Below are 27,208 nucleotides of genomic sequence, written 5' to 3' on the forward strand. Positions count from 1 at the left end.
TCAGACATGAAAAAATGTAATGCTCAAATGAGCACAGGAGTGTGGTGGCATGTTTGCATTTAAAAGTAGTAATAGATAATATTCACTTATATAAGAGCCACCACCAATATCACGTATTACTTTCAAAGCAGTTTTCATTGAAAGCTGTGTCCTTGCTTATTTGAGAAGTTAAAAAATATTTTGCTTAAAATTTACTGAAGGTAACTTTCTGAGCCAGCAACAGAAAAAGGGAATAGAATACCTTGTGTTAGATAATGCTATTAGCTATCTCAATTCTTATGTGCAGTGTAAATCTCTGTTAAGTTTTAAAACCTGACATAGTAAAACACAGGTAAAAATATCTTAAGTATAAAATTGCAAGCAGGGGGTTAATGTCTTTGAGGCAAATCTTAATTGCTGAGATCCTATTTGGTAGGATTTTGTTTTGTTTTGTGGGGTTATTTTTGGTTTGGTTTGGTTTTTTGGACTTTTTTTTTTTTTAATAATATTGGCCTTTCATTGGCATTATTTCACCAAGTTTTTAGGAAGAGGGGGAGAAGGAGAGAGAGATGGAGAGACTGTGTGAAGTTTCTTCTAATGCGTAATGTATTTAAATACTGTACTTTCTGGATTGTTGCCACTAACCAGCTCAGAAATGATTCCTGTTTCCTCCTTACAGACTTGCAGTAAGGAGTCAGAGATGACCATGTCTACAGTCATTCCTAGCTGGTGTCAGAACATGACAATTCTGTTGTTCTGGGTCAGTGGTGAATAACTCACTCAAATGGTGCAAAGTCAGCCAGTTCTTAATTTTTTATCTCCTCAAGAGTGCATTCAGTGACTTTATCACTGAGAAGAATGACTCCCCTGCCTAGTGTGATCAAGATCTGGAAATTTGTTGCATCAGCACATTTAGCCTGGACTGCTACTTGATTGGTGGGGCTTATATTTGATCTTATGGCAGACAGGTCAGCTTGCTGACTGGCTAGGTGAACCTAGGTCCAGAGGGAAGCTCCATTTTACCCATCTGAACCTGAAGGAAGGGAAGTCTCATAACTTGCCAGGCTTTTCATTTGGGGTCCCTACATGTAGGCAACACTAACTCCTTTGAAGTAGAAAGTGGGGTGATGTAAGCTCTCTGGACCCCAACTTGTGAGGCTCTTCCCTAAAAAGAGCTCATGGACACAAATTAGTTCTAGGAAGACTTTGTAGACACTTCATATTTGTGTTTTGTAATATTTTCTGTAACAGTGAAAGACTTGAAATGAAATTACAGGTTATGAGCAAAAAGGCAGTGCATCAGGTCTCAGAGTGGGTGTCTGTGCTTTTGAGTTTTGTGCTGTGAACTTTTTAAAAAATAGAGTTACAACAACTTAGTACCCTGTGGTTTTGCTATTTTTATGCTTCCTCATTTTCTAAATCCACTTCATTGAAACTTTTGTCAAAAGCTTTTTCCCCTGTTTCTATGGAATTATGTGTATGCCAATACACTTTCAATCACTTAAAGCGGCCCAAAGCATCTTTTGGAACAGTTTGACTACAGAGAAAGGTGGCCATAGCCATTCCTTCTTTTTTGCTTTCTTTTTAATCATATTCTCTGGATTAAAAAATCAGTAAAATTATACAATGGAAAAAAAAATTGCTTGTCTGCCTTTCTGATATCATAAAGATATCTGTCAGGGACTAACTATGAGCTTCAGCTCCCTTATGCTTGCTCTTTTTGTCCATCTACTGGACTTCAAAGGAAAGAAACATTTCAGGTCTTTCCAGTAACCACTTTTAAGCATCCAGTATGTACAGCACGTGAGTTGTTGATGGCTTACAGTTTATGTATATGAGGCTTCTGGAGGAAAAGACTTCTGAAAAATAGTACCCACAAAAATAAAGACGGGCAGGTCCAAAGCACACAGTTGTCATCTGGATGATTCACTAGTGGGAGCAAGACTTGATTGAGTCCTTTGATTTGAGCGCCAAGTAGCACATCACTTATAAAGAGTATTAGTTGTTTTTCCAAATACATAACACCCTATATTTAAAGTACAGGCTTTAAGTTAAACCTGCAAGAGCAGACTGTCAGTGTTCCCACGTAACCCTTCACATTCTGGCATTTTCCAGACTGCCAGCCAAATGAACACTTTAGGAGGAGGTGCATATATATGTCCGCAGCACCCAGCGGGTTAATCCACCCTACTGTGCATAGGTGTTGGAGCTCTTATGGTATGTAAGACTTGCCGAGTTTGGAGTTGTTTTGTACTTTTAAATTTTTTTCTGAGCTATGCATTCACAGCAAGCATCTCTTCTTACGCTGTTCAAGAGTTTGTGAATGCATATCAAGACAGTACTTTCATTTGTTTTATGTAAAACACACATTCGTGTACATTTTATCATCAGAAAAAGTTTTTATGGTTCATTTTGAGACCTTTCTACTAAAACATCTTTTTTTTTTTTTAAAGCATTTGGCCATCCTCTGTTTTTTTTAAATACATCTTAAAATAGACAAATGTGCATTTTGGACTTGTGGCCTAACAAGTGTCCTTTTCAGTAATTGGAGCTTTTAACTTAGTATCTCTCAGGAATAACTGTCTGTTACTTTTCTAGTTCTTTTTTTTTTAATGATGAAAAAATCTTTTCCATGTGTACCCATATGTAACATTTCAGCAACTGCTTACTTAATAACTAAACAGCTCTGAAAAAAGAGGTTTCTAATGTGGACAGTACATGGACTCTTGCTGTACTAGTGGGCATCATTTTAGGGGCTGTCTCCTGGACAAGCAGTTGTTGACAAACAGCATAGGGTCTAAGGGGAAGACATTAAAGATGTGCAAGACATTAAAATAAAATAAAAAGTAGTTTATATACTTTTAACAACTCTAAGGAAAATTGAGATGCTATGATTGCTATTTTCCTTTTAAAAAAACCAATGATTTTTACTCTTAAAGAAATTACATTAATGATTTAATGAAGAATGGTGCAGGATGTTAGTCATCATCTACTTTTAAGTTCTCACATTCTGCTATATATAAGCAACTGCAAAATAGTAAAGGTTAAATATTGAAGTACAACTGAACTTAATTACTTCAACTGCAGGTAGAATTTTAATTGAACTTAGCTATTTTGCCCACATTTGATATTATTCTAATGATAAAAGTAACAGCATAACAAATAAAAAAATCTACTTAGAACAAAATATAGCTCTTTAATGTATACTTTTACACAGTTGATAGAGAAAATGAAAAACATTATCCCAGAACTAAAAAAGGAAAATAGTCTCTTAACGAGATGTGCTTTCAGCAAAAGAAAAATATTTTTTTTGTCTCCTGATTTCTTTAATGACTTGTTATTGTTGCCTCAGCTGTAGCCAGTCTGCAGCTGGTATTCTTAACAGAATTACTATGAGAATGCCAAAAATACTTCTCTAAAAATATATTAAAAAAAGACTTAAAAAGAATGCCACTAAAACTGCAGCACAAGGACACTTTGTGTGACAGTGTTTAGTAGGATGAAAAATTTAAACTGAATAACAACTATTTACATTCACACTGCAGAGTAATTACTGAAGCATATAGAATTCCTAAACCTATTTTAATAATGCTTTCCTTCAGCCTAGATACCAAAAACTGGGAGTACACTTACCAACTTGTACTGAGGTGGGGAGGGTGGGAATTGAAGTTAAAACCATGTAGAAAACAGTCTATTGAACACTTTCCTGATGAGGTACAATGTAAGCTTCACTTTTAAATAGAAGAATGTCATAAATCAGCATAAACCACATGTTTTAATGAGTGTATCTCCTCTGGAATTGTGCAGTGCTTGCAATTCTCTGTGACCAAGACATGGATCTGGTCTTAGATTTCTTACTCAGGCAAAACTGCCACTGACATTAATGATAATTTTGCTTGAATAGAACAAAGTACTTAATGGGAGTTGTGCCAGCATGAGGGGTGCGAGATTAGGATAAACGTGCAAAAAAGTACAACTTCAAATGGCTGTACCTTTGACTTCTACAGCTAGCATTTCCTCCAACTACAAGGATCTTAATTATAACATTTTCTGGTTCAAAGATTAACATTTAGCATTCTGGGAAAGACTTTCTGGACTTTAGTAACCTGATCAGCACGGTCTCCTTTTGGTCTCTGCCTCTTTCTGGTTCTTTGTATTGCAGGGGAGATGATAGTATCTGGCACATTCCTCGGATGTCTTGAAGATAGCAGCCTTCTGTGTTTGGGGCTGAAAGATTGTGAACTCTGTGTTAGCAGAAATGCCACACAGGGGAGGTGAATAGAACATTAAAAAAGCTTTAGCTTTAGGTACTGCAGCGCAAGCAGAGTTGAATTTGAGAGCTGGGACTTAAGTGGACATTTGTCCCTGCTTTCTTCCTTAATAAAATCTGAGTGTTAACTGTGGGTAAGGGCATTTGAGAGATCACTAAAAATGAATCATTGAGTGCCCAGAAGAGCTTTATTATGATATACTATGGAGAACTTTAGAATATACCTAGTACTTTTTAAGTGGTTATCAGATACATGTAGGAGTTACTATTATGGAAGTGAATTATTTTGTCCTTCGCTGCAGAAGCAAAATAATTTGCCAAATTAAAATGTCAAAATAAAACTCATCAAAAGCTGGATCTGTGTGGTCCTTTCTGGCCCTGTGCTCCCATCCAATTTTCTTTTGCCCCATGAAAAGCTATTGAATCAAAAATCACAAGCACCAACCAGCAACATTTGTTGTGTTTGTGTATGTGTAGTCCATTTTGAAAAACCTGATGACATACTAAATCTGGGGGAAAAAATCTCAGTGCAGAAATCCGGACTGGCCAAATTGGTTTTTAAAAAATTAATTTTAAAAATCCCCAGACAGATATCAGGTTCCAGTACTGAGTTCTTGTAGGAAGAGGCAAGAGAGGTTGCTTAGTTCAGTTTGTTTGCCTCAGAAGCAATCAGATAGAAGGAATTATTCTGCTCCTGAAGTTCTTCATAAGTGTTGCCACTGCCCAGTTAACCAGTGTGAAAATACCATGGAAAATAAATTATTAAACTATACTGTTATTACTAACTTGCCAGTTCCAGAGAAACAAATGCAGCCACATTTACATATGTGTCCATCTGTCTGTTTTTACACTTTATGTCTTCAACCAGTGGGTGAAATTGTTTTAATCCAAGCTGCAGTCTATTTTTTTTTTAATTTGTTTTTTCCCCCTGCTGATATTTTTCTCTGTGTGTATGTTATTTGTAGATGGACATGCATATTCTTGACAGTAGCTAGTCCTTAATTGCCCCTTAAGTAACCTAATCTATCTGGCCGTGGTAGTTTTAACTGGAGTATGCAGCAGAGTTCTCCATGGATAATTTTCGTTAGTTAGCAGATTGTTACCATCTCAGTGTTGCTGAAATCCCTAATCTCAGGTCAGCGTGAAGCTGCAGTGGTTACAATCCTGTTGCCTGATGCAGTGTTGAATGGAAGTGCTTTCTGTCAGAAACATGTGGTCTCTTCAGTGGAGAGCCTGCGTAAATCCTGTGTAAATAGAGGGAGGCTAACAAAGGATGAGCCCCTGCAGCTCAGAGCATTTGGAGCCATTTGGAGGCTGAATTTGCTAAATGCTGCTTATACCGCCTGAAAAGTTGAAGAGAAAGGAGCACAAAATCCCTTCTTTTTTCTCTTTCTGCTCCTACCCTGGGGGGAGGGTGTTAAGGGCCAGGGAAGCCTGAGGTAAGCCTATGAAGACTGTTTTTTCAGTGCTCTTTTGAGTGTGAAAAAGGTGGCATGGGTCACTGTCCCCTCTTTAATGTCGGAAAACCCACACAGTTAGTAAATGTTGCATGTAAACTAACGCATTTCATCCCTTCTCCTGCACTCCACGGCAGTGGGCCATGAACTAGTCACTTGAAAATCACAGAAAAATTTCACTTCAACATGTCTGGACAGTTTAGCACAGCAGGAACGTAAGAGAGATCAGTAATTAGCAGTTTGCTTTACTGTTGTTCCCCTTGTCTGCATTGGAACACTTTTTTCACCTGATGAGAAAAAATGTTGGATTGCAATGAACAAACCATGAACCTCCTGGCTGTATAAAGGAGCTTAACATTTAAACTGTGGTTTATTAATTTTCTCTTATATGAGCTACAAAAATACATTTTTGACGTTTGACAGAATTTCTAAGATTTCTCAATTCACTTTACAAATAAACATGAAATCTAAACACAGACAATTAAGAACACAAAAAGGCCAGTCTTTTTCTTATTTTTGGACAGAAAAATAATAAAAGGGGAAATGTGAAACTTAACAGTTCTGAAAATAATTTTGAAATACTTAGATCACTGATTTTATAGCATGCATGGCTATAATAAGAGCTGAAATGTCATTCACATGTGCATCATTCTACTTTGAATAAATAATAAAACATTAGTGAATTTCTTTTTGCAAATAAGATATATTAGTGACTCTAGACAGGTGCCTATCCAGAAACAGAAAATAAACAGTTTTCATTCTGCCTCTTGTAAATACACTTTATATACAAGATACTATGCAAGTCCTTAAGCCTTTAACACATATTGCCAGATGGCAATAGGGACTTGCTCCTGAATGACAAACTATGCTAAGTTGTAATTAGATTACATAGAATTGCTTTGTATGTGGGGTCTGATAGCATCTTAAGTTTTCTTCCTATTTGAATTTTCAATAATTATTAATTCATACATGTCATCTTTACATTATCAGCCCAGTGGAATTACTGGGTTTTATTCTGGAAAGCAAAAGAAGAGCTTGAGACAACGCCAGGTCTTTGTCTCCTTCTAGAAGGGCATCCTCTAGAGAGATGGTAGTGGTATATGTCTGAAATTTTCTCCTGTTCTCTCTAGTGCACCAGTGTCCAACCTTTCTTTCTGTCCAAGATGCTCTCTGAAACATAGAACAGGGAACCATGAAGCATATGTTTGGTGTCTCAGAGACACCAGGGCAGAGAATGCAGTGGTCTGATTACAGCAGCTCACCTGAGGACACTCCATTCCAGGAAGAAGTGACCATGCAGGTCAGCACAGGCTCAGCGTGCCTGTAAGGCCCCTGAACAGCTTCTGATGGCTCCTTTCCTCCTGGAGTAAAGTAATTTAGCAAAACCAGCACAGGTACTGGCAGAGCAGTGCCAATGACGGCCCAGCTCTAGGCTGGGTTGCCCACCTGAACTGTTTGTGATTTTCAAAGTCCCACACTTGCCAGTCATAACCTATCTTAGTTTCCCTGGGCAAGAAATGCAGGAGATAAGTATGGCCTCTTGCCTCCTGTGGTGTGAGGAAACTTAACTTCATGGAACAAGGATCATTAAGAGGAAGAGAAAGAAAAAAAAACAATCCATAGCCAGGACTCCATTCAAAGATCTGTGATCTACTGGAGCTGTAAGGCTAAAAGCCTGATAATTTTAACAGGATGGAATGAAGATAAGGATTCTCCTGAAGGGTCTTTGAATCTGGAGCTGACCTTCCCTCTCTGTTAGTCTTCCTTTAAGTACAGACTATCTTATCTTCAAAAACATCTTCAGACAGTTCTCTCCAGCTTTTTGACAGTGATAATTAACCAGATTTTTAAGATTTTTCTCTAGTGGTGATATGGATTGTATTACTAAGCCGAATGTCCCTATTAATAATGGTTTACATAATTTATGTGTCTAGATGGGCACATTATAAGTACAAACAAATAATTGCAAGTTGTGAATATCGGCTGCATGCAGATTTTCTTCTTTGTTTTGCATTTATATCTACATATCTACATATTCCGCTCCATCAAAATATTAGTCTGGAATATTAGAGTAGTTTACTTAAGGTCAGCATAGTGCACTGCAGCTTTCCTATACAGAAAAACTTTAACTTGCTTTTCGTATTGCATCCACTATTTTTAGAAAAATGGCGAAGTGTCTTGTCTTCCCCCGAGTTTAGATACTCCTGCTGTTCTCTCTTTTGCTTTAGTGTGACAAACCTTAAAGCTGTAAGGGGCCTCTGATGATGAAGAAGCTCAAACACTGAGTTCTGAAATGTACTTTTCCAGAAATCACTTTTTAAACTGCTCTACTGGCTATGATGGTAATAGAAACTATTTCTAGAATTTGAATCTGGACTGTTACCAGGCTTCTGTGCTTTGGCCTGACTGGGTCATCCTTTTCACTTATCATTTTGATAGATTGTGAATTTGTTATTCATCCTGTTCACACGCGGTAAAAGGACAAGATGGGCAACTTCTAAACTTGCTTCATCTGTTGCTGGGTTTTTACTCTATGAAGAGCACAAAGACTAGGGTTGAGATAATACTGATAGTGTGGGAGACTAATGAAGAAAAATTCATTGATACAATAAGGTTGGACAGGCTTTACATAGGACTGGTCTCTGTTTCTCAAAGAGTCCTTGGCTATGTCAACACTGGGCTTTGCAAGCTTATCTGTCCAAGGAAATCAGCTTGCAGCAAACTGGAATTATGGTGCAAAGGAAACCCTGCCATGACTGCTTATTTGATATTTTTTAAAGAAGAGGTAATATCCTTTGCTTTCAATGCAAAGGAATTCAGCTTGTGGAACGAAACCCTCAGCACATACTAAGAGTGCCTGAGTACAGAGCCAGTGTGGAAGCCCCAATTTCCCACTGTGTAAAGAAGACTTGCGTCTTCAGCGTCCTCAGCAAACTCTTCCCCTAGAAGAGAAGGTCTTTAAGGAACCCCAGGTGGGTCCCTTTGCAAGGTTTCTTGTAAACTCTTTCCATCTTTTATAGGGGTTATTGAGACTATTACATAGCATTGCTATAATCTTAAACAAGCTGGGTAAAAAGCCTAAGTCTCTACTGGCTCGAATCAGGCCTAGCCATTGACACCTCACAAAGAGAGTGCCACTTAAGAATTCTCCACCTTCCTGCAACACTGATAGGGTTTTGCAATCATGCGTACTCTTTGCACAACGATAAATGAGTGAACAGTATGGGAAGCAGGAGAAAATCACCTTTAATTTTTTTGGTTCTGTGTGAAAGAGAGAGACAGTGGACCAAAATCCAAACCTTAATTTCTCCTCTAGAAAATTGGGATAACTATGCTTGTATAATTGCCATTTCCATAGAACTTTGGATTTTACTCTATTCTTCTTAGAAATTACCATCTAAGCCAGGATATGAATGGTTCATATAAGCAGAATCTCTTGTAATGATGATTTAAATTATTTAAATTTTGATTCCTTCATACAGTAGTGAAAAATATGGTTAATCCAGTCTGCCATAAAGTGACTATCATATCTGTTCATTTTATTTCACTTTTGATATTGTACTTTTCTCCATTTAAAGCAACTGACATTTATTTGGATAAAGAAAGCTAGGACCAGAAGTAAATAATTCCATCTTGGAAAAGACTGTTATGGGCTTTTTCTATGATTTCTTCTCACTAGAACCTGCATCCACTAAACTGAGTGGTTGTAGTCCTATTAAAGAATATGACATTACAGATTAACAGGCCTGTCGTACACCAGTAGGAACAAATCTGGCTGCATTTTTCTTCTGATATCATTTGGAGTTACAATATTTGAATTTTCTTTTGTGAGGTTATGGAACAGATTAGGGAAGCACTGACTCTTATGATTTCAACTGCTGATTAGGATGGGAAGGCAATGAGAGCTTTAACTGAACTTTTCTTTCTTGGGCTGCTATTAGCTTTTTCAAACCAGGGTATTAATAACCTCATCAAAAAGTCCAAACACTGATATAGCATGTGGGAGACTCCTGCTGAGGATGCTCACAAATAGGAGAGTATATGCAGACAGACAGGAATTTGTCCATAGAGAGAGTGAACTGGTGTTTCTGTGGTTTGAAAGGATGGTGCAGAGCAGAAGTTTTACAGCTCCACACATCCTGTGCATACACACATTACTTTTACATAAAGAGACAAAGATATCTTTATCCGCACGACAGATAGACAAACAGACTGACTGACTTCAAACTTGCACTTTCAGTAGAGATTTTTCCCCCCTTCTCCGGGTACTGCTTTTCAAAATTGCCTGAGGCTACAGTACAGCACCTCAGATCCCCAAGGCCCATTGCCTGGCTCCTAATAGCCACTCTCCATCTGTGTCACATGAACAGCTGATGAGATAGCTCCAGTGTCTGTATTTTGGAGAGCATATCCACCCAGGTTAAAATGCTGGGGTTGCCAAGGAGCAGTCAGAAGCCATTAGTGTTTGTGAGAATTTGCCTTGCAGCAGTTCCTTGGCATAGTGGAAAGTGTGTGTGCGTGTGTGTGTGCGCGTGCACACGTGTCTGTGAGAGAGGGGTAGGGTGGAATACATGGGGGGGAAGAAGGCAGCAGAAAGGAGTGCTTTCTAAATAACTGATATATTACAAAAGCAAACAGTTGGTTACAGTGTTTAGAGCTTCCATAATCTCTTCAACTACCTTACTGTGATTTGACTCTCCTTTCTCTATCGTTAATAGAAGAGGAAAAAAAAAGGCACGAGAAACACAGCAGCGACTTCAGGGTCTTGCTCTGGTGTTTGGGCAGATGGAAAGGAGCTGCTCTGCCTTGGGGCAGGGTGGTTGTAATGAAGTGGCCTGTCAGTCTGTAAATAGTGAGGGTCATCTCTTCCATGTGATGGAGGGTATCACATTGCAGTGAAAATGGAAATGTCAATAAAATTAATCTGCCAGCTCTTTGCTGTGGCTTTTTCTGTCTCTCCAGTCCAAAAGGGTCAGTTTTTCAGAGGGGATGCAGTACAAGAAGGGTGATCTGGCATGGAAGGGAAGATGGAGCTGAAATGCAAGTTTTGAAGCAAATGGACTGTATGTAGCAGCAATGTATTTCGTTTAGTAGCACTACAGATCTAGACGAGGCTATAGGAATTAGCTCATGAATCTATAGCATTCCTCAGGAAGCTATGGAGCGTCTAGCTCAGGCTACATTGAGCACAGAGTTTATTGTTTTAGGCTTTCTTGGACAAGGTTTTTACTTAGCATGGGATTTATGGCATTTACTGCTAATGAATGTCTATTCTTAAATTACAAAAACCACCGTCTCAGCACAATTCCCAGATGTCCTTCCAGGACCTCGGCTTCTTAAACACCAGCAGGGAGCATAAACTCTCCACTTCTCTGTTTTCCTCTTTCGTGTGGCTCCGGGCTAATGATGTGTAAGGAAAACACAGCAATCTATAAAGTCTCAGTGCTGTCCCAGTATTCTTCATTTATTTTGCATTTGATTATGCCACAAGTCGGATCTTGTTTCTTTCCTTTTTTTAAAGTTATTAGTTCAAATATTAATGTAGGAATATGGCATATATTGCTGCTCTTGATTGATGCCTTCCCAAAAACAGGAAGACGTGCTCGTATGAATTTTAAGAAAGTAGGGGTCCTGCAATGCCTTGCCAGAAGAGTTTTTCAGATACATAATTTAGATGCCCTCCAGGCAGGCTTTCAAGGCATTTTTGCTGGAGGGCAAGAAAAAATAACTATGACTGTTAAAAGTAAATGATTTTTGCTAATGCACAATTAATGCCAGGGAAAAGCACAGAAGAGAAGGATGTTGATGGAAAGTTCTGATTAAGTGAGAGCTCTACCTTGATGTGCATCTTTTTATTTTAATGATTATAACCACTGATGCAGAGATGTAGAAGTTTTCATGTCATGCAAATGCTATACGCAGGGTCAGACTAGGTGTACGTGTTTGTGAGTGCGTGTGTGTGTGTGTGCTGGGAGGTGATGGTGACTGGGAGGGGCTCATCTGACAGTGTGTTATGTGCACTGAACAGTGACATGGTTACTGCCACCTCTGCAGAGGGCCTCGAATATATAGACTACAGAACATTTAACTTGATTACTTATACGTACATATTCAGAATGGTTGTAGGGATGCATTTACAGTAAATGGGTTTTCTTGTGGCAGGTTTTCTCACATTGAATCCCATAATTGAAAAAGAGGTACTGCACTATGTCAAGCCCACAATTATAATTGAATTAATGATATATGCATGTGTGAAACACAAAATTAGTATTTGGAGAGACACGGTTTTCTAATTTTTACATATTTGCATCAGCATTCTTATATAATAAGAAACAGTATGTGCCTGATCTAACAAATAAAAACCCCCCAAACTGTGGTAGTGTCTTGGCAATTAATGGTATTTTTTGGCTTCTGTATTTGGTTCATTAAACATCTCCTCCTTCCTGTTTTTGTCTTTGTTGTAGGTGATGGTTTAGACAACAGTGTAGCCTCACCTGGTACAGGAGATGATGATGACCCAGACAAGGACAAAAAGCGTCAGAAGAAAAGAGGCATTTTCCCCAAAGTAGCAACAAATATCATGAGAGCGTGGCTTTTCCAGCATCTCACAGTAAGTGGTGACCAAAACCAAAATAAATTTCTATTCATGTGCCTAATGAGGTTTATTCATCACTATTAGAAATCAATTATCCCCATAATTTTTTGCCCATTATTAGGTCTCAGGATTTGTTGCTTTTTTTTTTTTTATTAGATTTTTTCCTTAGGTCTTGGAATCATGACAAATCTGAAAGAAATCTATCTATCTATCTATCTATCTATCTATCTAATCTCTATAGATGTATATATATACACATCCTTTGGAAAGAAAAAGAGAGAGAGTACAACGCCTTAGCATGGAACACCATCTATATACGAAGTAACCATTTTTGGCTTTGAACTATTCAAAATCTTCCTACAGACAGCAAAAGGGGGATTCTTTAACATATATAAAGCTCTGACTTCTGGATTCTTTATTGCTGGCCTCTTTTTACACAAACTTTGTATGTATGTGGTGAAAGAGAGAGCCCTGCTCTGTGTGCGTGTGCTGACATACTGCTGTGGATGTTAGAGAAGTCAAAGCAGCAGCTTGCAACCTTGCCATTGTTACTTTTTTGTGAGGAAATAAAGAAAGCTTACAGATTCCCTAATTTTTCAGTTGTGTAACAGAGAGAATAAGCGCCTCTTTTGCTTCTCTTCATGTCCATAAATATTAAAACCTAGCCATATTCACATTTGGGGGGAGAGAGATTAAATATGTGAAATAGCAGTGCTTTCCTTGGGCTTTTATTTGTCCACTTGCTATTGGTATTGTGTTGGTGTTCTGTTGACTGTTATAGCTTCATTTAGGCATCGAAACACAATTCCACAGAAAACCTAGAAAGCCTAGTTTACTTCATGTGAGAAATGATGGAAACTGGTAAAATTATCAATTTTCTTCTTTCTTGCACTTTGAAATTGTTTCTTACTGATAAGGCTTGAAATGCTAACTGTTATTAACTGCCTCTTCTTCTACCGAAGTTTTATAAATTTCCATGGTTTTATAAATTTCCTGCTGTTGGTTACGGTGTAATGATTCTGGACCCGATTTATTTATGATAGAGACTATTGAACTGCTCTGCCAGCAGCACAGCTAAAGGGGGGAGAGATAGATTCACATTTCTAAACCATCATTTTGATGTAAGGACGTTAGTAGCAAACTAAGGTGCATTGATCTGGCCTGTGGGGTCAGGATTAGCTGGAATAGCCAGTGTCTCTGCTGGAGTAGTGGTTATTCCTGCCTCTCAGCTATGGCCATTTCAAAGGTCAGGTGCCCTGTACCCACTTGGCTCAGAGGAATTAGACAGAACATGAGTCTCTGGGCTGATTACTTAACCAAAGACAAAATAATGAGTCCTAAGCAAATACTGACTAATTGAAAGGGCTGTAAATCCATTACATATTGGTCAGGGATAATCAGGAGTATTTAATCACTTTTATCTATTCAGGAGCACTGAAGCTGCAACAGCAAAGCCCTGAACCTTGCCATGTGCTTATTATTCTCATCATTATCAAAATTACTTCACAGCTGTTCTTTGCTACATCACCTCAGCTGGAGATTTACTAACCTGTAAAATGTTTTTAATTTGGAAGTCGAGTGAGTGCTAGTGGAGGGTTTTTCATTTAGCTGTAGGGTATCTTTACACGAGTAGTACAGGCAGACAGCAAAAAGCAGGGCCACAAATAAACAAGTTTGGTTTGTAGACACCTCCATGTTAACTGCATTTCCTCCTATGAAATTTGTGATATCAATTTTTTTTCCTTCCTGCCTTTCTTTCTTATGTGCTCCTTGAAAGCATTTGACACTTGCTTATTAAACAGTCAACTGCCTCTCACTTCTCTTGAGGAAAGTTCTTCTGGCTTTTTGAAATCCCTTTTCCTTGTTTCTATCCTCTCTCTCCTGACCCTCTCCATCCTGCATGAATTAAGGAAATTTGCCGTCACTGGTGAGGATGGCCTCACAAAAATCAGATTAAATGAACACAAAAAAGCCCCAAACCTTTTACCGTCCAGGCTTTAATGAGTTTGCAGGTGTTGAAAGATTTACTGCGCTGTAATTCTCAGACCTGCAAACTGATAATGGAGACCCCTGACCAGTGCAATGTAAATTCAGAAAGATTCTTGCCATAAACACATGCAGGGAAGGAAGAAAACTCCTTTCTTTTAAAGATCTCACACTTTTTCTCAAATTAGCTTGTCCATTCAAAATGTTACTCTGGCTGAGCCAGAACGGGGGAATCTGTGATGTACAATTTTATTGTTTCAAGTAAATATCTTTACAATGACAGTCCATGATTCAATGTACATTCCTTCATTACTACTCTAACCTTATTTCAAATTGGTTTGTTCCTCTTTTGTGCTGTATGACCTGTTCTTGTATTACAATAATCCCCTGATGTACCCTTTTTTCTTTCTCTCTCTCGCTCTCTCTTTTTTTTTTTAAGAAACTAATTGAATTATCTCATTATTTTAATTTGTTAAGCAAATGTATTTTATGTCTCAGGATGTGTTCTTAAAGAAGGAGCTGCTTAGGCTTTGCCCCCTGAATGGGCCATTGGTACATTTTGACATTCATGCATTCATTAAGGAGAGGAACATAAAAGAGCTCTGGTTGTATTTTTTTTTTCAAACACCCAACCAGCATGGAGCAACTTTTCCATAAGCCACAGGGGTCTCTCTACATATGTTCTCAACTGCAAGCCATTGTCACCTATTCTGAATACCTCAAAAGGACAAATAAAAAACTAAAGGCCAACTGTAGCAATTGTTAGCTGTTAGTCTCAATATGACAAAAATCATTAACCTCTGATTTCCCTGGAAGGAGAGGCAGTGGCAGTCCATCTCTTCTGGCATGGATTAAATGTAGAAGCCCATTAGACTGTCAAATTCCAAGAGAGTAACTCAGATCTGACCATTGTATTTACTTATGATTTTAAATAAAATGCTATTTTTTTTTCTTTATTCAATCAGTTTGCAAACTCCTAAGGCAGCCAATTTTAAAAATTGAATGGCCTAAGTGGCTTTTTTGAAGAGACAGGCACTTGAACTCTGATGTAGAATGAATGTGTCTGACAGGCTCTGTCTTTCAAAACAATTTCTAACCCCTATCACAGCTTCCATTTTGTAGTAACTTTAATTATATTTGAAATAGGATACACATGCATGTTTTTATTGTTGGAAATCAAATGCAAAGAGTAAGAGCTTCTGTCATGTTCTCATTCACTTACTGAGCTCTGTCTTACATTTGGAATTACAACACTACCGGAAGATAAAAGATCTGAGGATGAATTGGTTGGAAATGTGTATGCTTTTTCTGGATAATATCCAGTGTTTAAGAAAGTAGAGGAAATCCTAGTCTGGTAGTATAATCTTTTCAATAGTATATAAAGATTACGACATCAGAAAGGTAAACCTGACATTAAGACTGTTTTTAGTCAAGTTCAAAGGTGGTTAAAGAAAGAATCAGCAAGAAATCTGACCCAAGCTGAGAGTTTATTCATAGCTTTGGAAGACTCCTTTTCCTCTATGCTAAGGAGTTCTTAGTACACTCAATTAGCCTCTCAGACATCACTGCTTTCCTCCCTCAAGTGCTCCCCTATTTGCCCTGCAAAGAACATATTTGATCACAAAGTGAAAACAGGAAGTGCTCAAATGTATGGATACGTTCAGCTTACGCCAGTGCTGAAATTAGGATTTCTTACCAGCAACTATAGAGCCGGTCCCCCTCCTCCCATGCCCTTTTGAGGGATGGAGGACCTTTAAAATATATATACAAAATCAGAAGAGAGGAAAGTTATAAAGGAAGTAATTATACCACTCTATGGGCTTGTACCTCTGGTAGTTCATCCATTTCTGCAGCAGTGTGCCAAAGACTACATTTTTGCTACATTCAACATTTTTTCACCTTTTTTTACCGAGCTGGTAGAACAGAGTCTCAATTATGCTTTGACACTTACCTGGAGGGATGCCCTTTGTTAAAATTCTATTTTGGTTGGTTTTTTGTTATAGTGTTTGAGAAGACGTGTATCATAACTAATAGTACCAGATTTACCAATGGTAGCTTGCAAACTAAAGCTTTCTTAATGAAAATGCCTAATTCCCATCTGATGGTATTTGGGATGTCTCCCCTAAAGCCAGAGGAGCTGAGCTATTTTTTCTGCTTTTTTTTTGCTAGCTGAAGTTCTGTTTTCTAACTTCGAACAATGACATTTTAGCCTGATTTCCACAATCTTCTGGCTGAAGATCTTGCTCTTTACACAGTTTACTGTAGAATATATCTTGGTTTTATCTGTTTCATTGTCAGGCTAAAGTTCTCCTGGAAGGTGATAAAATGAACCAGCCACAGCTTTTGTACTTACCTGAATTAATTTTCTTAACTTGTTACATTCAGGTGTCCAGATTGGAAAATATGAATAGTCTCACTGAAACAGATTTTTTTTTTCTGTATTTATGTGGGTGTATCTGAGAATAAAATGTGTATCTATCATATTTTGATGAATGGCTTATCAAGCCTTTTATACAGGGCAGCTATTTTATTTATTCATTAGATTTGATTCTAGAGATGAATGTCATCAACCAAAACCAATCTTGGCGCAAGCGTTCAAGGAAGTTGAATCCAACCCACCTTCAAAAATATCTCCTTCCATATTTTATTTTAGTAATAATACCTTAAAGAAAGGTTACAAACATAGCTGGCTGTTGCACTGCACACTGAACAGCTTACTTTCACATCAAACTGCAGAAGAACAGCTTTACTGAGATGTGATCTGGGAGAAGCATTCTTCACATTGTTGTTTTTCCTCTACTTTAAAAAACCAAAACAAAACCCAAAAATACAACAGGCTTCTGTCCAGTTAAAATGGCAAGAAGAAGGCTGGGAGACTCCAGATAATACAGGAATGTGCAGTCATTCTAGTGTATTTTAGTGTGTGTGTTGGAGTGCATTGTAACATGCTATAGCCTCCAAGGGTACACACAGGAGATGGACAATGTCCTCTGATTCTCCTGTAAAACTACCTGCACATGTGTTTGTGTGGCTGCCATCTCCACCTCAGGGCACCACGGGGTCAAGAGAGCTGGAGGAGCCTAAGCTACATTTTTATTCCAGGTCTGCTTTTAGGCTGTGTGCTGTTTTCAGCAAGGTAATAAGTTGCCTGCTGGTGTAGAACAGACCTCTCTGTACAAACACCACCCTGTTGGAAGCATGTCCTACAAAATAATATTGTGCTCATTTTTCAGCTGGAAAAACTTTTGTGAGGAGAGGTTAAATGATTTCACCCCCCAGTGCTAAAGAAAAATCAGTGCCTGACTACTAAACTCCCATGACCTGTGGTCTTGCAGTCCTCAGGACAACAGAGCTGTGCCTCTTTGTACCCCAGAATTGCTCTGGTGTCTCCTCAGAAGGGCTTGTGGTGGCCATTAACATTTGTAGTTATTGCTTCTGGTAGCACAGCCCTGCCTAATGTCATCAGCATCCCCCTCCTGTCCTGCCTGTCTGCACTACCGTGTCACCAGCATGGGCAGAATAAATCCGGAAATCTTTCTCAGAATGACACTTCTGATCCCAGGCTGAAAGGTTTCATCCTCTGAGTGCTCCTAGTCCTCAGCCATGAAAGCATCCTGAAGAATTAGCAAGAGACCAAACATTCACATACCTTTTAAACACCACAATCTTAAAAGAAAAGAGCTGAAATGGGATGGGGGTGGGGCTTTGTTTGTTTTAAAAATGGAATCTGAGATTAGATCTGACATTTCTACATCCACCCCCTACAGAAGAGGGAACCCAGGGTCATGGGGTGTGTGGGCCTCAAAAGCTAGCTTTGTCTGGGAGTGGTTAATCTAATCATTGTTACATAGACATCTGTTATTTCTTCTGAAAAATTGATGCTTTTGTGACACAATGATCCATCTATTTAGTACAACAGCCTGAGTAATTAAATTAAAAAAAGAATATTTTTGCGGGAGCATGTATTATAAAACTGCCATACCTCCTTGTACCAGTGAAAAGGCTGAGGAGAGGGAGTGGAAGATGGAGAGGGGCAGAGGGAGAGGAGTGCTTTAAGTCTCGCATTGTTTTCTGCTGGCTGGAGGAAAACATCTGTGAATTGTTTGAACTGAACCTTAGCAGGGACTGTCTGAATCTGTGTCATCTCTGTTTAATTTCAGGAAATGATGTCACAGCGCATTAAATAACAATGCTGCATGATTTATTTTTACTTGTACATGCTGTCCTAAGCATTTCAGTTACACGGCAGTGTTTCCAATTAAGTGCAAGCTTTCGGTTTTGACAAATATACTCAGTAATGCTTTTTTGGGGGGGCACAGGCTATGGGGAGGCTGGGTTTTTTAGGGGGTCACCAAGGTTCAGGGCTGTCGGAGGGCTCTGGGCCCATTTGTCATGTGCTTATTTGTAGTTGGGACTGGATGTCAGCTCTCTCGTCACCCATGGCAACCTCCAGGACTGTGGGTTTGTTACAAAGCCTGTCTGGGGGAGAAAAAAACCTAAATATTCCGAACCGATCCGTCAAAAGACCTATTAGATAGTTATAGCCAGCCCTATGTACTGTAGCTTTTGCCTCGATCAAACTTTCTGCACTCCCCCTTCTTCTGCAGAAGAATAGAGGACATAAGTCAATTCTGTCTGCCATCTGTCGCCTCTCTCCCTGCTCCTCAAATTAAAGAGACAGTCCAAAATTTAAATAATCGGATACAATCACAGGAAGCCAGCCTGGAAATTATTACATGTGCAATTGGTTGAGGGTTTTTTTTTTTACTTCTCATTTTATTTTGAAGAGAGGATCTTTATTGTGCTTCTTTGGAGATCAAAATATGTTGTGTGTTTCAGCTTCAAAAATAGCATGCTGAGAAATACTGGATTTGCAGTGTCACTGGGTTGTTTTCTAATAGGATTCCTAGTTATATATAGGGTGAAATTCACACACACACATACACACCCTCCCCAACCCCCAAAGAATCCCCAAATTGTGAATCCTGCAAGGAACAAGTAAATGAATCACACCACCCTTGCCCTCCAGCTCTCCTATCCCTTTCATTGCCTTTCCGTCCCCAAATCCATGGCAGGCTGACGGGCTGCAGCAAAATCTTTTTTTGGCGCAACTAGGACAATTTAAGCTGTTGAGTCTACCTAATGGGCCTCTTCTAGGCCTGCTATAAGAGTTTTTCACAGTACCCTGTCTGATATTAGCTAGTTATGCTTTGCCTTTTCCTCTCCTTGTTTTTATCTTTATACCAGCCTGCCTGGTTTTGCCTCCTCCTCATCAACAGGCAGCACAATGTGTCAGGACTGCAGCAAGGTGAATTTCATTCATGTGACATATGAGGTCAGCCAATGCCAAACCATCAGATAACGTGGCTAGATGTCACTTCCCAGTTTAAAATTTTACCTGCCATTTTCAAACAGGAGATTCCTGAGAACAGCAAAAAACATGTGCATGGTTTGAACTGAAGTTTGATTAATAAGCCTCTACTGAGCAAGCTGAATGTGGCCTAGCAAAAGATAGGATCAGCCACTGTTTTTCTCTGGTTGTTATTGTCAGATTACAAAGCTTTGCAGAGTCAGTATAGGAAGGAAAAAAAGAAGGAAAGAGAAGAGAAGAGAAGAAGAAGAGAAAAGAAAAGAAAAGAAAAGAAAAGAAAAGAAAAGAAAAGAAAAGAAAAGAAAAGAAAAGAAAAGAAAAGAAAAGAAAAGAAAAGAAAAGAAAAGAAACGAAACACCAAAGTCCAATTGATGAATTCCTTAAAGTAATTGAAACAAGGAACTGATAGTGACAAGAATTCGTTTATATAGAGTTGTGGCTGCCAGGCTCACAAGGCAAAAAGTGGTTTAAGCAAAGCATATGTGAATGTAAAGTGTTTAAACACTTTTTTCATTCCAAAAACATTGCTCTAATAAATGTTGTGAACTGCACCTTTTGGAGATCAAGATCACAGTCAGCTAGAGGAGAGAAGTTTTTGGAGTGTCCTCAGGGCCCACTACCTAAAGCTGTTGTCATCAGAAAACTCATAGTTCCTCCCTTTCTCTGTAGTGTGAGCACATGATTATACATAGATATAACAAATATTTTTAGGGAAAATACAATTGCTGTTGTTTGTGCAGTGATATTACCTCACAGCTTTGCCTCAGGATATGTTTAAAACTTTCTTCTCAAGATTCATGAGCAGGACAATTGGTTTCAAGGAAGTTTCCAGTAAAATTAGAGTTATGTTGGGAAAAAAAAAAAAACCCAAAAGACAAAAGCATGTTTCTGCCAACATTTCCACAACTGCAAAGAAATGGATGTGTCAATTCTTATTGCTGCCTAATGAAGAGAGTAGTTTGTGGCAGACAATATTACTCCTATTGTTGTGGAGTTTGCCTCGAGTTATGATACCTAGAATACCATGCATTACATATTTTAGAGTTGATTGGCAGCACTTGTTTGTAATATCTAAAGCAATCATGGGCATCTCTAAAGACTTACAGTTATCTTTAAACATAATGGCAATACAGTTTTCATGCATTTACATTTGTTATTTTTTATTTTTAACTGCTATCCCCAAATCTGCCAAAACTAATTTCAGTTGTTTTGTCTGATACTGGATGATAGGCCATAAAGTGTTTTTTAAATCTTGGTTTTACCTTTTTATGATGGGATTTCAAAATATGTATTTTATTTGTAGCAGGTGACTGCCTATGTCCATAAAATGTTTAACATCTCATGACGTACTCTTACAATCTCAGGATAATAAATCTGAGTAGCTCAGTAAACAGAAGCAAATATTTTGGTGTAGTGTTTAAAAAAAATCTTCATACATCAGGTTTTTTTAGTGCTGTAAAAATTTGACTGTCATCAGGATCAAGCTCTTATTTGGTCATTTCAAAGTGGGAACTTGATATTCTGAAGTGGATATACTGTGGAAATACCATCTGACTAAATCAGATAGCAATGGGAAAGTTCCTGTTCACTTTCTTAACAGATACTAAATATGTGAAAGGAGTAGATTTTCATAAGAACATAGCCTAGTCTAGATTACTTTAACATTGTTATGTCAATTAAAAAAACTTCAAAGATTATGTAAGCTACATTGTTAGTTGATATGCTGTATATCTACATAGACCATTATAAAAGCGGTTATTTTTCCTCACAGGTAAATTGATAAATTAGGGTTTGAGTCTTTATATTCAAATATTTGCAGATAATTCATAAATTAGTGACTAACAATGTGTATCTCTCAGTCCTCCTTCCACTAATTCCAGTGGAACTCTGACCCCTTTGAAAAAGCCAGAAAAGATGTAGAAAAAGCCAGGAATCATAATGGGAGACAGGCAGAAAAACACTTAGTAAGTGTTAAATGCTCTAGCCACTTTATCCATGAATTACACTTAATAACTCTTTCAGTCATTCCCTATTTTATGATAGGAAGACAAATGTCTTTAGTGCTCAACTGCTTTCACATTCTCTTGTGACACAAGTTTCACTACTGGCCCCAGGATGGGGTAGCACAAGGGAGCTCTGGCAGACCTTTGGGGTTTTCACTTCTCTTTCTAGCTGAGCCCATGAGAAGACACTGTGCCTTAGTTTCCCTGTTTAAACAGTATGGCACAATGATTATGGCTGCTTTTTGAAGTGCTTTTCATATTTACAGATGGAAAACACTGCGTAAGGCCTGTGTCTTTTACTTTGCAACAGCTGATTTATAGAAAATTGCACTTCTGTTGTGATTTTATCCTGCTGTTGAAAGAGCATGACAGTCATGCTATGCTTATACAAATACCTGAACTTCTGTAGACTGAAAGTTCAGGAGAATTTTATCTTTATGAAGGAGCATTTAATATATAATTAAGGTTGTTATATTTTTGCTGGTCTATACTGTAGATAAAAGCATAGGATTTCTGCAAGCTACTTCAGTGCAAATGTCTTGGTCTTGTGTTAATTTTGTCAGGTCTTTTCCTGATGTGGTGATTACTGCATGTAAATGCTATCAAATATCTTTCCCAGAAAGCACCAAGAGAAAGAACTTTGAGTGTCAACTGCTGGCCAAGAGGCAACAGTGAGAGGTAAAGGGAGTGTAATGGCATTAACCAATGCATCTTTGTACTTCAAGAACTTGCTAGTGGATATTCCCCTCCTCAACAGTCTGAGAGTGTCCTCATGTGAAGTTGGACTTTGCCAGCTTTCCAACCAGTCCTGATCCTTTCTGCTGCCTCTTTTGACTCAGCCAGGTGCTTCCCACTTGCGTATCCCACTTGTGCTTAAAGGAACAAACATAAAACAGGAGGTTGACTTAGAGCGAAGAGTAAGGGGCTGAAGGGATATTGCCAAGTCCCCATTTCATACTGGCAAGGTCCCTGCCTACTGAGGACCATGTGCAGATAGCTGACAGCTCTTTGGATAGTTCACAAATGGGCTGTTCAGGGTTATGGAGTATGAATAGGGAGCAAGATCATATGTGTGATAACAACTGGAATAAGGAAAGTTATGTGGTCAGAAAAGAGATGTGTGTATATTTGAGGGAGTCAGCAAAGAAGTGTTTCATAGGAATAGTGGCACATATTAATTGCAAAGAAAGTTGGCTAATTTGAGGGATCAGTTCAAAATCTTAATGTTTAAACAGTGCTTAATTTCAACCATAAAGGGACATTCTGATTTTCTCTTTCACATATAGAGTAGGAAATTAAACAGAAACAATGTGTTAATTATTGTGAACAAAAAATAGAGAGAAAATAATTTGATTCACTTCTCCTTTCCATCTTCTTTATTTTTTGGTGGACTAATCCAAGAGTTGTGTTACTTGGTCTTGTCTGTTTTCATTTCAATTTCTTCCAGTTACACAGGGGAACTTTACTGCATGATCTAACTAACATTGCTTAGGAAAGAGAGGTGCTTCTTGAGTTGGTATGAACTTTTCTGTGGATGGTGGGATGAACTGCAGAGTTTTAGGATAATCCTAAGGATTCCACATTGTTTCACATAATATGCCCATTTACACCTCAAGTTTAAACAGCCTACAACCTATGAATGTGTTGTATGGTGGCCATAAACTGCCAAGCAAATGCTTCTCAGACCAAAAACCCCACTACTTTGTGCATATCTAACCAAAACATTTGTAGACAATTTACTACTATAATTAATCTTAGCTCTCCTGGCTTTTATGAACTTACATCCCACAATGCTCTTGGATGCAACCAACCTTCTGGGAAAAGGAGCTCTTGCCATTTTCTCTCCCTTTTATTTCCCAAAACTTGTCCATTTAGAAAGCAATAATGCTTTCAAAGGAACCAGTGCAAAACAATATGTGCAGCAGGAGAATAAAATGTCTACAAATGAACAGGACTATGGTGTTTTTCTAGAATGGGTACAAATAAATATAACTGTAGAGCTGTGATACTATCATGAGTTTGGCTCCTGGGGTCTGAATCCTGTTCAAAGGCCAGCTGAAAAGATAAAATATTGCACTTTCCAATTCAGCAGTACACTAACATCTTCTACTGCATCCCAAAAAATCTCTGCAGCAAACTTCTTGCTGAGATGGAAAACTCTTTAAAACAAGGCCTGGGGACTCATGAGCTTTCTACTCAGTACTCTTTAGGCTCACTCCATGAAAAAGTATCTTGCCTAAAAGAGGCCAAATATCACACAACAGAGCTGGTGGGAAATTCAAACTGTTCTAAGCAAAGAAGTCAATAGAGCTGCTGTAGTGAAAGGTAATGTTCAGAGTGAGATCACCATGTTATGATCTCATGCTGAACATCGGGACTGGTTGGTTGGTTTTTTTTTTTTTTTGAGGATTATGAAACTAGCCTGAGGACATTCTGGTGAGAGTCTGAGAAAGATACAGAAGGATATTGGGAGAGCCTGGACTATCAGGGCCCTTATTCCCCAAAAAGGGTAACAGAGACTGAAAAAAGATGAGAGAAATGGGAGCTGTATTGTTATTTCCAGTGCTCTTTCCATCCATCCCAAAAATACAAGATCTAGCCCTAGACAGAGAATGTGTATAGTGAAGCAGTGAATAAGCACAGGCTACAAAGAGATAACAGGAGAAATTACTGAAGAAGAACAAAATATCTTGCAGGAATAATGGAATTCAGCAGCCAAACCCCAGTTGTTTAGACTGTAGAACAATCTGTGGAAGTGCCTTTGCTTAGCACTTTTAAAATGAGACTCTAAAAAAACAGTTGAAGGTATACTGCTGAGAAACAACTTACATTCCTGGGCTTACACTAAAGTAGTCTTGCCTGAAGGTTTTCTCATATTTTCATGTTTTCTTATTAATGATTAAAAACTGAAAAGTATCTTGAAATTAGAGCTGTTTTCAAAAGGAAGCCTTTCCAAATTTGGCTTCCTTCAGATTTAAGTTTATGTTGTATTTGTTTCAACTTTTTTAATGACGTTTCATTTATCTGTCAGTGGAAAAATTATTGCAAAATTAACTTACAAAGTCAAACTAGAAATGGGCTTGAGACACAAATTGAAGAACTAAGCTTAAGAGAAATATTTAATTACTATTCCTTCAGGCACTGGGAGTGGATGCTGAAGGTCAGCCAGGCTTGGGCTCTGTCAAACTGACAAAGAAAGCGACTTTGTATTGAGAAACTTATGTAAAAAACACCTTCCTTTCAGATATTCAGAGACAGAAACTCTCACAATACATACAGTGATCTTCATTCACAACTTGTGAAGTTTCAGCAATATCTGGGTAAGGTACAGGTCTGAAATCAACCTCTACCCAGCTTGGTCTTTCCCCAGTATATCTGACATCTGCTCCAACATTTGCTCTTTGAAACATCAGTCCAAAACACCAAAAATTGTTTGAGCATTCAAAACACAAATGTTGATTTTTAAAGTCATGGATCCAATGCAAATTTAATATAAAATGGAGTTGGCTATGGATTTACACAGAAGTTTGAATGCCATAATTGGTGAAAAACATAGCTTTTTCACCTGCTTTTCACTTACAGGCATTTATGGCAATTTGATGCCATTGTTCAAAACCAAAGCTTGAGCCCTCAGAGAGGCAGAATGACCACAAGGAAATATTGACTGAGTGCCTGCTGTCTTCAGCTGCTGAATTTCACACACAGCTTTCCTCAAAAGTATCAGGAAGAAAGAGATTGTATTTTGAATTTAAAATGAAAATTTACTCTTGAACATTACTTTATAACAATCTAACTGTGGAGTTCCATGTTCATCTCAATGCCTTCCAGATCAAATGAACTCTGTTTTCATGGTAGAAAAATGCTTTATTTTTTTTCCTCTTTTTTTATTTTTTCCTCCTTCATTGCCAGAATTAGAAATTTAGTCTTGGATCTCAGATCCAAGTCGGATTCTTTCTGGCTCATTTACTGGCAGTCACAAGGATTATACAATAACAATAATGTTGCAATTACAATGGTAAAGCTATGTAATTACAATAATAAATAGACGATGGATTGGCCAGAAAAAAAGTCCAGTTTTCTTGCCTATAGCTAGACTGGCTTTATGAAGAAAAATATCACAAACTTCTATTATGGATTGAAGTCAATGACATAATTTTTTTTGTCAGCAGAGAATCAAATGCAATTCAGACACACAGGGACATAAATCTGTTCAGTAAGTCAGTCACCTTTCAGAACACCACTGCTTAGTTTTATTTTTCTCCTTTTGGGTATTTTTTTTCTGTCTGGCACAACATAGCGTTAGTAAGTCAGGCATGTTTGGAAGGATTTTAAAGTGAAGCAACAGGACAAAGATCTCTTTTTCTCCCTCTAAATTTTACTTCCCAGGAATGGGCTTGGGTACCCATTTTAAAGACAGGCATGACATGCCTTTATTAGGATTTTCATATGCAGTTCAGGAGTTACCTGCTTGAGAAATGAGAGCAGGAGCTTTCCATGGCTGCATGATGAAATCCTCCTAGCTGCAAAAGCAGTGAAAACTGACCTTTGCTCTCTGAACAAGGAGTCTTCTGGCATGGAGCTTAGTTTTCCTACAGCTCTTCGCAACTGTAAATAGTGTTAGTATACCCTGAATTCAGAGCTTGCAGCACTTTACATTACTATTGTGTATCTTAAAATAAACAACATTGCAAGCTGTTTATTTTGGTGTTACTATGTATGCATTTTTTAAACAGTGGTTACTTAAACAAACGTCTCTGTTCCCACAGCACTTAAAAGCTGCTGTTTGCTCGTTGTGGTTTTTGGGTTTTGTCACTTTTGTTTTGATTGTTTCTGAAAATCACACTGGAGGATACAGAAGACAGGAGTAAGTTGTACTTGTTCCAAGCAAATGCTTCATGTCACAGCTTTTTCTTTGTGCCAGTTTTTTCCATGTTCCTAGCAGAAATAATTTTGGTTTAGCTCAAATGCAGAGATCACCAATATTCCAGATCGGTTGTAACTGTCCTCAAATGCATTTCTGCAGGCCAGTCAGGCCATGCATTTGTTATCAGAATTTGACCCTGAGATAGCAAGATTGTTTTAATAACATTAGTACTGATTATTTATTCATTGCTCAGCAAAGCAAAAGGTGCAGGGGATGAGAATTTAGGGAATTGAGGGTTTCCACATCTTCTTTCATCCTCCCTCATCAGTCTTCATTCATCCTTCCTAGAAACCTCAAGTGCAGAGCAAACTTCTGTGGTTGGGAATGCTGATAGGAGGTTGATGAAAAAGCCATTATCAGACATCAACCTTTCAAAGCCCCACTGCCAGAGCTTTGTGGCCCTCTACCTACACAGAAAACCCAGCGGACACTTGCAGGTTGGACGCTGTTCTGCTAGAGGGTTTGGTGATCTACACTGTTTTTCACCTGAGCGATGAGCTTTTGGTGATGGCTCTGCTTCTTTCTATGCCATGTATACTGTTCTCATGGCGTATTAGGCTAAATCTTAGCAAAAGGTTAAGGAAGAAGCTTATTTCTGCCTTCCCTCACTCTCCTTCCCTTTG

General features: G+C 38.3%; 1 protein-coding gene across 2 annotated transcripts in view; it reads left to right on the forward strand.

Moving 5' to 3' along the window:
* Nucleotides 1–27,208, forward strand: part of MEIS2 (Meis homeobox 2) — a 173,506-nt gene that overhangs the window by 39,552 nt on the left and 106,746 nt on the right. For both annotated transcript variants that reach the window (XM_054515133.1, XM_036384269.2), the window contains exon 8: nt 12,171–12,316. In XM_054515133.1, the coding sequence (XP_054371108.1) occupies nt 12,171–12,316 (146 nt within the window). The remainder of the gene's footprint in view (nt 1–12,170; nt 12,317–27,208) is intronic.

The sequence above is a fragment of the Molothrus ater genome, chromosome 6 (assembly GCF_012460135.2).
Source record: "Molothrus ater isolate BHLD 08-10-18 breed brown headed cowbird chromosome 6, BPBGC_Mater_1.1, whole genome shotgun sequence".
In the NCBI taxonomy this organism is placed as follows: Eukaryota; Metazoa; Chordata; class Aves; order Passeriformes; family Icteridae; genus Molothrus; species Molothrus ater.